General features: G+C 48.4%; 5 protein-coding genes across 5 annotated transcripts; 2 read left to right on the forward strand and 3 right to left on the reverse strand.

Annotated features, from left to right (window-relative positions):
• Window positions 1–730: 730 nt before the first annotated feature.
• Window positions 731–1,279, forward strand: N7487_007015 (uncharacterized protein; the record flags this gene model as incomplete). The annotated part of the gene is made up of 2 exons (XM_056874762.1): window positions 731–738; window positions 823–1,279. The coding sequence occupies 2 exons, from the start codon at window positions 731–733 to the stop codon at window positions 1,277–1,279; spliced, it is 465 nt and encodes a 154-aa protein (XP_056732482.1).
• A 272-nt stretch (window positions 1,280–1,551) lies between these two features.
• N7487_007016 (NAD(P)/FAD-dependent oxidoreductase) lies at window positions 1,552–2,608 on the reverse strand (the record flags this gene model as incomplete). Its single annotated transcript, XM_056874763.1, is given in 3 exon segments — window positions 1,552–1,821; window positions 1,838–2,144; window positions 2,217–2,608. 3 exon segments carry the CDS (start codon window positions 2,606–2,608, stop codon window positions 1,552–1,554), a joined length of 969 nt encoding a protein of 322 aa, XP_056732483.1.
• A 722-nt stretch (window positions 2,609–3,330) lies between these two features.
• Window positions 3,331–4,307, forward strand: N7487_007017 (class I SAM-dependent methyltransferase; the record flags this gene model as incomplete). Its single annotated transcript, XM_056874764.1, has 3 exons — window positions 3,331–3,371; window positions 3,456–3,627; window positions 3,705–4,307. The coding sequence occupies 3 exons, from the start codon at window positions 3,331–3,333 to the stop codon at window positions 4,305–4,307; spliced, it is 816 nt and encodes a 271-aa protein (XP_056732484.1).
• Window positions 4,308–4,715: 408 nt separating this feature from the next.
• On the reverse strand, window positions 4,716–6,117 carry N7487_007018 (Zn(II)2Cys6 transcription factor domain-containing protein; the record flags this gene model as incomplete). The annotated part of the gene is made up of 2 exons (XM_056874765.1): window positions 4,716–5,984; window positions 6,055–6,117. The coding sequence occupies 2 exons, from the start codon at window positions 6,115–6,117 to the stop codon at window positions 4,716–4,718; spliced, it is 1,332 nt and encodes a 443-aa protein (XP_056732485.1).
• Window positions 6,118–6,586: 469 nt separating this feature from the next.
• On the reverse strand, window positions 6,587–13,717 carry N7487_007019 (type I polyketide synthase; the record flags this gene model as incomplete). The annotated part of the gene is made up of 5 exons (XM_056874766.1): window positions 6,587–7,735; window positions 7,799–12,426; window positions 12,480–13,021; window positions 13,089–13,652; window positions 13,704–13,717. 5 exons carry the CDS (start codon window positions 13,715–13,717, stop codon window positions 6,587–6,589), a joined length of 6,897 nt encoding a protein of 2,298 aa, XP_056732486.1.
• Between the last annotated feature and the right edge of the window lie 792 nt (window positions 13,718–14,509).

Raw genomic sequence — 14,509 nt, forward strand, 5'->3', positions numbered from 1 at the left:
TACCAGAACAACCGGTTCCTCATCCTAGACAACTTGGAGACAATTAAACGGGCTATTAGGGCCACCAATAAGGAGGGCAAAAAATCAAAAGCCATCCTCAAGTTCAAACACAAAGACAAGGCGTGGACGAATATCATCAAGATGGGAAAGTGATTCCTCGGATGCATATATTCATAAAAATGAAAGAGCGTGAGGTTATGCTACCATCGCTAAACTTCGCTCCAGTCACATTTAGCACTCGGAACACACGTTGTTGTTAGCTTCGAATGTAATCATTTGGACCTCAGGGAAGTGTCGTAGAGTTGTGTAGCCAAAGGGTAAATGATACTGAGGAAGGGGTCAAATCGAATCTCCGAGTGATTTGCTCTGTTCGTCTGGGCAAGAACAGAACGATGGATTCCAAGGAGCAAGATAGAATCAAAATACAAGAAACGAGGTTAGAGAAATCGTCATATATATGGAATCATCATATATTCATACCTATATACCCAGTCAGGGGCAATGTGGGATAATGGAATAAGCATATCCAAGTTTGGATGAGTGTAGAAAGCTTTCAATTGTAGGCCCTCGTACTTCGATCACCATTTCTTTTTTCCCTCTAATCCTCCTCTGCTTGCTCTTCCTTCTTTCACTTCATTCTTCCTTCCTGTTCTCTCCACCTCATCATCCATCCATCAATCCAATGCAATCCATTGACTTGGTCTCCTTTTAATCCCATACATTAATCATGATGAGAGGGTGAGCCCCCTCTCCTCGGGCATCATTGTGGGGGGATCCACTAACATTTATAGTCGAAATTTTGTACTATCCCATCTGCCTCAGGCCACAGGCCTCCCATCCCCCCCTTACCGGACCCGACGAGCACCCTCCAGGAGAATGGGCCTCCCATCTCAAGGTACTTCCTTATGAATGCGTACGCGATGAACGAGATATCTCGCCTCCCTTCCTGCGTTTCCTCATCACCCTCCCACCTTGCCGAGAGCCCATGCTACGGGACAGCATTCCCTGGAATGCTGTGGACCTAAACGAAGAAATCGGCAAGCTTGCTGAGCATGTTGAAGCGGCATACATGTTCATGGTCGGGCGTCGTATTGAGCTGGAGTGTGCGTTGTGCCAACTCGGAGGAGGGGTTTTCCCTTACTGCGTAGTTATCGACTACGAAGACGGCCAATCTGAGTGCTGTAATTGCCACTGGGAATGCACCACTGATGGCTGTTGGCTCCTTGGAAAACGGGGTCAATATTTCTTCCAAAGCTTGTTCTATGAGGAATCTTTATAGTCGACACGGGTCATTGTCCCACTACGACCTGGTTGGAAAATTGGTTTTGTGCAAACTTCAAAGGCCTCTCAAATAAAGACATTCACAAGATTGTATTTGTTCTATTACACGACCAAGGCCGTAAAGTAGACAAATAAAACCGAGTAAACTACCAACTAGAGTGCCATATTTCAGGGGAGAGGTAGATACAATTACCCTCCGAGGTCTCGTTCTATCCCAGATCGTCTCCCCAAAAAGTCTCGAACAGTCTGCATTAGTTTTTGTGGTCCCAGTTACAGCTCTGCCTGTAACTGTCCGGCCAATCCTCCCGCCACCAACGTCCCCGACGACATGGCCGTTACTACCGCCTTCATGGGAACGGCACAGTCACCCGCTGCATATACTCCTAGGACGGAGGTGCTGTAGAAGGGCTCCGTTGTCTCGATATTGCCGTCAGAAGTGAGGTGCAATCCTAGTTGCTCGGCGAACGGGCCATTGATTTGCGTTTTAGGCTTGTGGGCCTGCAGGTGGTCAGTATCTGCTACCCTCAACTGCCGTTGGGGCTGTAGGGATACTCACTAAGAATCCCTCCGTTCTGTGAGTACCATCCTCGAATTCAACGTCCACATCAGATGGGCCCGGTCCCTTGACCAGTCGTGCGATAGGTCTACTGTCGACCTTGATACCTGCATCGTAGCTGACTTTCTCGAGTGCCTGGGTGACTTCTTGCACGCCGTGCGTATAGATGGTGACTGTCGTGGCAAACCGCCTGGCCATGCGTGCAATGTGCATCGCCGCCATGGTGTTGGCCATATCCCCAATGGCGAGCACTCCGGCGGCTTCGCAGCCTCGTTCTTCAAAGCCATGACAGAAGAGACAGTGAAATCTACATTGGGCCGTACGTTATGATCCATAGAAATAAGAAAACCAAATGAAAATAAAAAGGGATGCTGCTTACATTCCCCGTGCCCAGCACTCTCCATATCCCGCGATATCTGGGAAAATATCGCGGACTCCATTGGCAAAGACCAACTTCTTTCCCGTCCACACTCGGTCTTGCGAGTCAATAGCATTAAAACATCCTTCAGTATTCCGTTCGACCTTCTTAATCTCGACATTCTCGAATTCGATCGTGTCGTACCGCGATAGGATGCGCTCTCTAGCGGCCCGGCGAAATTCTTCGGGCGACTTGTGATCCCATGAAGCCACATTGTGCATATGGCTGGCGAGGGCATTTCGATAGACACCAGAATCGAATACGATAGCCCGGTACAGTTGGCGCGCGAGGCCAGTGGCCACTGACAGTCCGGCCGGGCCGCCGCCGATGATCAGGACGTCGAAGATAGTCATTGTACACTTGAGATCGTGATCGCGGATTTGAAATTGAATTTTTATTGAGATATGCCATCACCATTTTATCTTCCAAGGTGGCCCTGTCCGAAATAAACAAAAAGCTGCCGGTAGCAACACTACATATCGCTAGCTCGATCTCAGTTACGGTCCGATCGAGAGCATTCTAGATTCTGAAAGTCTCCGAAAAGTCTCCGAATATAGTATATTTTATGAAACAACAAACCATCGCTGGGGACCTCGGGAGCCCTAGAGGAACGCTGGATAGCAAGCCGGGAAGTATCATCCGTACCTACCTAGGTAGGTCGGAATGCTGCTGCCCAGGTGGTTACCTAGGTACATATGTACCTAGGTAGGTATCGGCCCGTTGCTTCGGTCCGTTACAATGGACCAATTGAGATCGATTATTTGCGCCTTCTGCTCCACCCTGGCATTCAGGGGTGGATCCTCATTTGGCCGCTGTGGTGTTTTTGTAAGCGCTGCTTTTCCAACCTTGGAAGCTTCCAAGGTTCCAAGGTTCCAAGGTTTAGATGATCAATAATTCAGCTGATCAGGTGATCACATGTAAGTCGTGTCACATAAATAGGTCGTCTTCGTGCCACATGGTGTTTTCACCAATGCTCACCTGGCGATATTCCACAGCTGCACTGGTGCTTATATTCTCTTTCCTTATTCGATATCGAACTACACTCATAGAATATATCATCGATCTACCTAGCACAATGGGACAGACACTTGCTGACAAGAACCAAGAATATTGGAAGTGAGTCGTGAGCAATGGAGAGACTCCCATGAGAGACGTACGGAGAGGACCTTGGGAGAAATGCTGACTGCTGAATGCGTCTAGCCATGCCTCCCACCTTGTTTTCAAAGACAAATGGATTCGCGATCTACAGGATCAGGTTTTCGAATTTCTGACGGGCAACGTTGACTGGATAGGCGTTCAGCTTCCTACTGGCGACAATGACCGGCAGACGAAATTGATGGATTATGCCTGCGGAAATGGCATTGTATCTCGTGTAGGTTATTGGCCTTGGTTAACAATTAGAGTATATGCCACCCACAGCACACAATACTGACTGTTGGCATTCTCCAGGCCCTGCATCATCATTTTTCCAAATGCATTGGCATTGACCTGTCAGATGGCATGCTGGACGAATATCGTGCAACTGCAGCGGAACTAGGCCTCGACAACTCACGCATGTTGGCCGTTCAGGGTAATCTCTTGGCTCCCACAGTTACATCGACCACCCCTCCACTCAGCAAGGAAGAGCTGGATGGATTCGATTTGGTAGCTATTTGTATGGCATTGCACCATGTCGAAGACATCGCCTTGGCCACCAAACGTCTCGCCGAAAGGCTGCGACCGGGTGGTGTGCTTCTGATTATTGACTGGGCGGCGCGCGATTTGTTGAATGAGCCTGAGCAGCAAGCCAGCGTGCAGACAACTCCGTCCTCTTCCGATGATCATCACAATCACCATCACCACCATCACCATATGCACGATGGAATAGATCCAAAACACCCTGCAGCGCATACCATCTCCCACACCAACTTTTCACGGGACCAGATATTATCCCTCTTCGAACAGGCGGGTTGTGGAGAGTCTCAGTTTGTGCTGGCAGATCGGCTATCGCCCGTTCCCGGTGCTCAGAGTGGGCAGATGCAACTGTTTTGGGCTCGTGCAACTAAGCTGTAGTATCTCTCAGTTACAGTCTTCCTTGCCAGTCACTTTCATTCATTTATACTCAAGACAATTCCTTCATGATCTTATCTACTAGGCAGTAGTAAACGATAAGGAATAATGACCCTCGGGATAGTGCCCCGCAGGAGTGAATTCTCAGATCCACTGTGCCCCCTTCAAGTGATCCCGAGCTGCAGCCGACGGATAGGATGCGCAACAGTGAGAGTGGGCATAAAGTGTACTTTTAGGTGCTACGGGCGAGACCAGGGGCAGATGCCGTTCATTTCATCTGAGATCTAGTTTGCTTGTGTTTTATGTTTGCACTTGAAATATTGTGTAAGGATTATATGTCTGAGAAAGCGTACTGAGGAAGTAATACTAGTTCTTCTCTGTGAATCAAGACAATCAAGAAGATGTTCTTCATCAGTGTCTGCTGCACTGGGCGGGAAGAGCGATGAGAAGCTCCTTAGTCCGGTATCCCATCTCCTGGTACCACTGAGTGTGTATCTTATTTGATGGCCTTCTCGATTGAAAACCCCTGTTGCGAGGTCCACTGCATAGATCTGAAGCTTTTTTCTGTTGTTGTAGAATCTCTTGACTACAGTACTGAATAGTTTCAACGCACCGTCGCAAATCACGCCGCATCATTGCAGCTCGGAAGATCTCTTGCTCCTCCGGATCAAACTCAAGACATCCAAACTGGAAAAGTGGTGGTTCCGAGCTGCCGCCGATGGCCGATCTGGGACTCGATCCACTACTCGGCATCTCGCTCGTCTCAACTGGCTGCTGAAACAGAGAGTTATGCCAAGGCATGTTATTCCCATCTTCCAAGGGCACAGCGTCTTCGTTGCCCGCATGGCGCTGGGTGGAGAGGATCACGACCTCATACAACCCTACCACCAGATCCATGATGGTCGCCACCAAGAGCGGACAACTATGGCACCGTCGAAATTCGTCGGTCTTGCTCACCTCCCGTACCTTGGCCATGGCTTGCCGGTTCAACCGCATCGCTTGATCGATCGGGACCTGGGAGGTCTGGAGCTGCTCTTCCAAGCACTCAATGGTCTTCAATAGGGCAGCAGCATGCGGGTAAGCCGAAATGACCGAATTATCGCGATAGCTAGGGGAGACTGGAGCTCTCGCCTCGTTTTGTTCCGCCAATCGGGACCGTACCGGATCCGCCGTCCGCTCCTGGATGGGGAACCCCAGAGTGTGCTTATCGGACATGCCCTCGGAAGTGGAAATTCCAGAGAGTTCTGTACACAGATCAGGGAATAAGTTTTCCGTTCCTAGCCAGGAAGGATCGGTCGCGCCGGGTGAAACCAGCGGCAGATCTGGGAAGTCACTTAACAGGTTCAGCAGATAACTGTTGATCTCCGTGTCGGCCGAGCCGGCGGTAAACTCCCCCATCGTGAGAATGGAATCACCTCCCATTGTGGTATTCACTGAGGTAGGCTGATGCCCTGTCCTGGATGCGCTGACTAGCGGTTGTTGAGAAGACCCGCTTTGTGGGACTGATTGGGGTAAAGTCGCGCTGGGCAGAACTCGCGATTCTCGCAGTCGGAGAGTCCGGTCGTTCGCTTTCATCCGTTTTTTCTTTGGCGCACGACCTACCATTGAAATTTGGTACTCGCAGGAGAGGCCGTTCTGGCGACAGCGGTCACAGCCATACTTCTCGCCGCTACAGCGAACCTAAAGATGTTCATCACGGTCAGGGTGTTTGCGCATGGAGATCCATCCCTCTCATTGAAAATAGACCTACCTTAGCTGTGTAACACTCCGTACAGGCAGATCGTAGGCGCAAAGGTTGTCGAGTACCCAACATAGTAATCACATTAGCTATAATATAACGGGGGCGAGAGCATTCCAAGGGACATATGTCAATGGTCAACCGTTATCTCATGCAACCTAGTAGTTTTTGTCAGATAGCACGACGATCATTTTAGAAAAAGAGAACTAAGAAAGCGTCCCAGCGCTGAAGGTGTCGGAGACTTATTGATGCCCCGGAGACTTCGAGATCAGGCTAACCCACATGTAGTTTAGCGTGGGGATTGTATGCTGCCCAGGTGGGAAGGTTATTGACTCCCCAGCCCTTTCTACATACATATGTACCTAGTTACGTGTAGGTATGTACTCCCCATTCTCAGATTCCAACTTGGGGTCATGATTGCAGAGAGAGTATCATCCCTGTCTAACTTTAAATGACCAGGCACTCAACTATATAGTCATATATGTGGTTGATATATTCACATAGTGCTAGCCTTCTTTCCAGTATATTCTGTATTTTTCCATAGCTAAATTAGATTAGTAACTCCCGCAGACTTGCTCTGCAGTCTTTGATTGGCAATTTTATGAGACAACTCCAACATAGACTTTGCTAGAATTTCCAAAATGGGGATGGTGCAATCCATGGATCTTGATATCCAGTTGCGCAGCTCCACGGCCACATGGGAGTCGACTCCATACTCGGAGACCGGATTAGAAGGATTGATATTTTCCACGGGGATAGAGAGGTGTGAGGCAATCTTTCTGCTGATAGCGTCGCAGATTACAATGGTAGCTTGATCCACCGTTTTTGCAGCACTGAGTTCAGCCTTCAACCCTTCCATCGAGTCACCGTGCGCAGCAGATTTGCCATGAACCTGGAACTTGTACCTGAAATGGGCAAACAAGGGCGCTTCAAAGTTCCCAAGTGATTCCATTTCTTTCCATTGGCCGAGACCAGTTATAAGCTGTGCTTCACCGCTCGTTGACTGAGAAATTGCAACTTGTATAAGGGATAAAAGAGTTGGTGTGTCAGTGCCCTGGAATCCCTGCCGTTCCATTTTAGCCGCCAGATCACTGTTTTCGGCTAAATAACCAACATCTGTAATCGTCCCGAGATCCAAAGATACTGCTGGAAGACCCAAGCTTCTTCGATAAGCGGCGAACGCGTCCATGAAAGTGCTGCCAGCAGCATAAGCGGCCTGTGTAGCATTCCCAATAACACCGCTGATAGATGATAACATCAGGAAGAAGTCGAGATTCGTGGGGAGATGTCGGTGCAAATTCCAGGTGCCATAGTACTTCGGTCCCATAACATCCCGATATTCTTCCAACCTCATGTTTTCAATATGAACGTCCTTAAGGACCATGGCCGCCTGGATCAACCCCCGTATTGGAAGCGCGCAATAAGAGAGATCATGAAGCATTTGTTGGACTTCGGTCTCGTCGGAGATGTCACAAGCTCGGGTAGTCACTTGGATACCTTTTTCCACCAGATTCTTCACTGTCACCTGAGACTGATGCTTTGAAAGGCCACTTCGATTGACAAAAATAAGGCTCTTGGCTCCGTTTTGCGCCATCCACAAAGCAACCTCCCTCCCAATTCCACCAAGCCCACCAACTAGCATGTATGACGCATTTGCGCGGAACAATGGCGGGGTGGACTTAGGGAGAGTGGCCTAGATATCATTAGTTAAATGCAAGTGGATGTCCTCCGGGGGATGGATAAGCTGTACCCTCACAGAATCATTCTCCTCTACGTGAACCACAACATGCTGTCGGCTTTGAGTCGCTGTTATTGCCTCCTGAATATGTGAAACATGATATGAATCGGTAAATTCAGGACCTTTGAGTCGTCCGTCGCGGAACAAACGAAAGACCTTCGGCCATATCTGATTGGCAAGGTCTTTTCTCTCTTTTTGCAGCTCAAATATGTTGACAGTAGACAGGGACATGTTTTGCGGACATAATAACTGTCGAGTCTTCATCTTGTTTGTTCGAAGTTGAATAAATCGACCAAATGGCGCAGTGAGGTTCTGTAGGATTTTGTCCTCTGGGGTCTCGAATGTGAGTACTATGTTTGCTTTCTTGCCATCGGTCAACCGTAACACGCCCTTGACTAGATCATTCTTCCCGCTTATGAAGACATGTTCCTCGGGTATCCCGAACCTCGAGCCCAGCAACTCCCTTTCGTCGGGACTCTGCACTGTCGCAAATATTCTAGCATGTCTCAGCAAGTACACTTCCAAAAGTGCTTGGCCGAAATGATTTCCGGCGTCATGGATGAGAACGACATCATTCGGCTCAACCAGTGACAGACAGTTCGCAACATAATAGGCAATAGTATATGTCAGAGGCAAAGCCGAAGCTACCTGGAATGACATTTCGTCATCGATCCTCTGGAAAGCTGATGCCAGATCGCGATAAAAGCTTCTCGCGGTGCCAGCCCCGAGACACGCAACCCGGTCACCCACAGTGATATCGCGGACCCCAGCACCGACCTTGGATACAATGCCACTACATTCCAACCCGAGAGTGTCATCTGTTTCCCAATCAAGATGATCTGGCTCAATCTCCCATTTATTCAAGCCAAACGAGTGTACTTGAATTTCGACGTAGCCAACAGGGAGTTTTGCCATTTGCGAATCACCGGCAAAGCCGGGATTGTTAAACTTCCTGGCAAGACGGAGAGGCTGGTGACGTTGATGAAAAGGCTGCTCGGATATAGCCTGAATATCATTAATGCTGTTCATGGTGTTGTTCGCCTTCAAATTCTCTAGCACTCGTGGAACCAGGATCTGTCCATTTCTCTCCGCATATTCCATGTCTTTGTCTGGATTCTCATGGAGAAATCGGGACACCAGAACTTTGGTAATCATCTGGGCGACTTGTAATTCCAAGAGAGAATTTTGAGCATCCAAATCAAGGGTGATGATCGGGTTAACACCCGATTCGGCACGTGCTGTTCTTGCAAATCCAACAGCCAAGGCCGCGTTTGGGTTGACAGACTCAATTGTCCCTCCTTTTGTGATCCAGAGAACTCCTTCACTCTGCAAAAACATCGCTTTTATCTTGCTGAATGTAATTTCATTGGGAGTGGCTAGCAGGGAGGAGTTTGAGGTGTCAAGGACTAAGCAAATATGATCCTTGTAATTCACATCATCGACGTGTGTGACATTCACCTCGCATGAGGCTTTCTCGAGCGTAGTGACTAGTTGTATGACAGTCTCAATTTTCTCCTCACAAATGATGGAAACCTTTTTAGTGGACATGGGACCTTTTCGCTTTTTGGCCACGATGAAATGATGGCTCCTCTCAGAGTTTTCCTCTGCAAATGCATCAACCTCAGCGAAATGAGCATCTTGCAGGATCTCGTCCCATTGGCTCTCCGTCCAAGCACCCTGGCCCAAACAGAATTTGTCTGCGGACAAGCAGTGCAATGTACTGAACAAAAGATTTTTCAGCACATTCTTCTTAGGATCAAAGGGATTGACTGCAATCAAATAGCCTGATGGCCTCAAAAGATCATGAATTTTGCTAAGTGCACTTTGTTCACAGCTTGCCGTACACAACCCATGAGGCAGAATTATGATGTCAAAGGAATTCTTTTCAAACCCTTGTTTGGGAAAATCCTTGCCAAGATCCAGGGGCTTGCATTCAACCCATTCTGACCACGCCTCCAGCCGCTTCGAGGTATGCAAAAGCACGGAGGTGCTTTCGTGGGCGAACGTGTATTTTCTGCAATGAGGTTTCTCGTTGAGGGTCACAAGATGGTTCAGAAATATCTCCGCTATCTGGCCTGTGCCGACACCAAACTCAAGGATGGAGATATCTGGTTTTACATGGCCAATCGAATTGACATATTTTGCAGCTGATTGGTATGAGTCCTCCGCTGAGAATATATCCCAGAACTCATCCATAAGACGATCATCTTCAATGGTAGTGGAAAAGTCAACTTGGTTTCGAATAATAGCCACAAGGTTCTTCCCAATAACCGGTAGGAGCCTTCCCATCGAAGTGGAATGCACATTTTCTAGGTGGGTTGGTGATATTGAGGGTTTGTCATCATATTTTTCTAGCACATCTTGAAGATAACACCGGAATCTGCGGTGAGAAGGGTCGAGTCCCATTGCCTCTGTTGTGTTGATTTCCTCCAGTGCAGCTCTGATGAAGCCGGCTGCATTCTCTTCGTATTCTGTTTGAGATGCGGGCTCTCGAGTAGCACACTCTTTGGCAAATAAAAATGACACATTACTGCTAGAAAGAAAGGATGGATCGGGTTTCCAGTCAATCTGATAAATCAAGCAGCTGTCATTTTTCTGCGATGCCGGTTCATTGCGCTCCAACCGCGCAAACCGTAGGCCACGAAGCGAGATAGTTGGCTCGGTGTCGAATTGTTTCTCGTTACAACTCACCGCAACTATGCATGCCGTTATGTCCTTGTTTGGCATCGGGCGCACATGAGTACAGATGCTCATGAGCTCTCCTGCCGAACAAATGAGACTGGACGATACAATCATCTCTTCGATGGAGACAGGGACTGCAGGTCCTTCCTCAATTCCCATACCTGGTGGTAAGGCCGCAAAAATTGTATGAAACATACTATCAAGGGTGCATGGATGAACTAAAAGCTCATGCTGGAATGACGCAGGCATCACGGGCACAGTATCTGGCACAGTGATTTCTGCAAAGCACGCCCCGTCTTGGGTAACACCCGCTTTTGTCATATTTGTAAATGATGGCCCGTATTCCAGGCCGGAATTTTGAAGCTTCGCATAAAAGTCACGAATGTCAATCACCGATATTCCATGAACTTCAGTCCCCAATGGAACTGTGGCATAACCATCAGTTTCCTCGGCTCCCTCGCCTGAAACACCAACACTTTTCTGTGTCCCGACAAAGCCAGTGCAATGTTCAATCCACTTATTCTCCTCTGAGATGGAATATATATGGAAATTGTACAAATGTTCTTGTTCTTGTGTCGACTTCTGAAGGGATACCATGACCTCAACGACAGAAGTTTCATTGAGTACCAGGGCTGATTGTATTGCCACATCTCGAAGTATGTATCTAGCAATCCTTTCTTCACCTTTGCTCAATTGTATTGATGCTTCGATAACCATGGCCAGATACCCTGCGGCAGGGAAAACAATATTCCCTTGGATCTTGTGATCAAGAAGCCAAGGGAGCTCTGATGTTCGAAGATAATTTCTCCAGCGAGGCTCAAATGGACATGCCATGTTGTCTGGTGCACCAAGTAAGTCCATCCGCGGCATCCTTCGGTTCCGATACATCTTGCTCAGTCGTGGCTCTGCCCAGTATGACTTAGTGTGATTCCAGGCATACGTGGGAAGATTAACCAGTAGCTGCGGCTTGCTACCTTCTTTGGCCTCCGTAGGGCGGTTGATTGCACTAAAGACAATGGGGCAGTTGAGTGATGCTAGTGTGGCAACTGCACCAAGGGCTGTGGTGACTGCGTTGGCCTTACGCATCAGAATGCTAATATAGGTTATATCGGCAGCATTGAGTTTTGCATCGGCCTGTAGAACTTGCTTGATCGGCCCAGAGAGTGCCGCATGGGGACCAATCTCGACGAGACAATCCACCGAAGGCTTTTGGGCTGCTCCGGCCCTTCTTATTCTAGGAACCCCCGTATTCCCAGCACGTTGGGCATTTGTCTCAAAACACAAAGTCCTCAGGGACTGGGCAAATTTCACTTGCCCGACCAAATTTGACACCCAGTACTGAGCATTCAATTCTTCTGAAGGAACCTTTGCTCCAGTGACCGAGGAAAAGAATGATCCCGACCTTTTGTTGTTGTCGTCCGCTATCTGATCCGGTCCTCGGGGCTGGATATGTTCTATAAAGCTGTGATACTTCTCGGCAACCTGTTCTATATGAGGAGAGTGGTAAGCGACGCCCACTTCAAGGCGTCGACTGAAGACCTGTTTTTCTCTCAATATTTGGGCGAGTGCATCAATCGCAAGTATATCACCTGATAATGTCACACTCGATGGACTGTTGACACACGCTACCACCAGCTGTCTAGACTGGAATTCATCCAGGTAGGGCTGGACCTCTTCGGTAGACATTCCAACTGCCATCATGGCACCTCTGTTTGATTGCTCATGCAGAAGCTGACTTGCTACAGCACCTCGGTAGTATGCCACTGACACTGCATCATTCATGCTGAGTGCACCAGTAGCATATGCAGCGGCAATTTCCCCACTAGAATGGCCCGTTACTGAGTCTGGATGTATACCCCACGATTTTAGCAAGTCGACGACCGCAATCTGTAACGCTGTGCACACTGTCTGGCTGAGACTTGGGTGGTTCAAATCGGATTGCTTGGGACACTTTGTGATCTCCTCTATTTTAACCATGTCAGTACACGGAACTTTTGAAAGTTTTTTGTCTATGTACCTTCCACTGTAAAAGAAGCTCCAATATCATTCAGAAATCTGTCGATGTCTAAAATTGTTGTTTTGAAGACAGGATAGGACTGAAGTAGCTCCTTTCCCATCCCGGCCCACTGTGCGCCTTGCCCAGTAAAGACAAACCCAAGGGTTGGTGTACGAATAGCGCTCCTAGCTTTGAGATTCTGAGTGAGTGAGGCCGCCAGCCCCGCCATCGTATTTCCGACAACGGCTGCCTTCCATGGAAAGACAGAGCGCCGCTCGTTGACTGTGTATGCAAGATCATCCAGGAATTTCTCATGGTCAACTGTATCCGCCCTATCGACAATGTGATTGCTTAGAGTCTTTATTTGCTGTATACAGGTTCTTTCATCGTAACCAGAGAGCATCAATAGGCGGGGCAAACCAAGCGGTGGACTAGTGGCTAGCTCATCATGGCATTTGCCTGTGGTCGACGGAGCTCTGCCATCTCTCTCAAGTCTCCAGCTAGAGAGATAGCCCTGGGCATCTTCGACAATTACATGGGCATTGCTTCCACCGTATCCGAAGCTATTTACAGAAACACGACGAGGTCCTGTAGTATGCCAAGTCTCAGGGCACAATTGAACCTACTAACGTTAGCCGCCAATTCTCTACTTGTCTGAGTATCCAAACCTTGAGTTTCCAATCATCAAGTGGGATGCGCGAGTTAATCTTTTCAAAATTCCTGTTTGGCAAGAACATGCGATTTTCCAACATCAGCACTGCCTTGACCACACCTGCTACTCCGCTTGCCCCTTCCAAGTGGCCGACGTTGGTTTTGACGGAACCAATCCGCACAGGATTGTCAGACGGACGATCAGATCCAAAGACACGGGAGATTGCGCCTGCCTCAACTGGGTCCCCCGCTAGGGTGCCTGTCCCATGAGCCTCCACAAAATCTGTTTCCGAGGGATCTAGACCAGCCCGTGTATAGACGCTCCGAATCAAGCTTTCTTGGGCTGCCCCATTTGGCAGTGTTATCCCTGCAGTGCGCCCGTCTTGATTGGAACCGGTACCTCGTATTACGGCCCTGATCTTGTCCTGGTCGTGTAACGCCTTGGCTAGGGGTTTAAGGATAAGACAGCCAGCTGCCTCGCCTCGCGCGTACCCATTAGCCTTTTCATCAAAAGTATGACATCTTCCATCTGAGGAGAGAAACCTAAGACCAAATCAGTCCAATATTTCTAGTTATGGGCAATGCCTGACATACTTCATCATGCTCATGGTTGACATAAACTCATGACTCAAGATCAAATTGACTCCCGCTGCAATCGCTGTCGACGATTCCCCTGTCTGGAGACTTTGGCATGCCAAATGAAGTGCAACAAGGCTTCCTGAACAAGCTGTATCTACTGTGACACTAGGCCCTTTCAAATCGAAAAAATAAGACAGCCTGTTTGCTGTCATTGCACGTGATTGTCCGGCGTTTGTGCACTGGTACATGGGTACACATTCGGGATCCCGAAGTAGGAGATCTGTATAATCTGCTGAGAAGGACCCTACGAAACAGGATGTCTTTGTGCCCGTGATTTTGGCCAGAGGAATGCCAGCTATCTATCATTAGCCTTGAAGGCGTTTGGAGGAATGACCTACCATTCTCAAGACCTTCATATGCTACCTCCAAGAGCAATCTTTGTTGAGGGTCCATAGCCTGGTGATGACAGTTAATTAAATTCAACAACATTTTAGTATGTACTCACCGCTGCCTCGTCGCTTGTCATGTTAAAAAACGGTGCGTCGAACACAGATATATCTTCTTCCAAAAAGTGGCCACCTTCCACATCGATCTACTCCCACATTATTGATAATTCCGAGTCGTTCCACGTATCACTTACCGTCCCATGGCGAGCATGATCTGGATGATTGAATGCTGCATTATTCCATCTCTTAGCTGGAATTGGGCTCCATGCCTCTCTACCTGTGAGGATCATTTCCCAGAGCTTCTCGACATTTTTGGCATCCCCTGGTCCCCGAAAGCCGATTCCCACAATTGCTATAGGTGCACAGGAATCTATA

This window comes from Penicillium crustosum, assembly GCF_028827405.1.
Source record: "Penicillium crustosum strain IBT 35664 chromosome Unknown utg000002l_segment0_segment0, whole genome shotgun sequence".
Taxonomy (NCBI): domain Eukaryota; kingdom Fungi; phylum Ascomycota; class Eurotiomycetes; order Eurotiales; family Aspergillaceae; genus Penicillium; species Penicillium crustosum.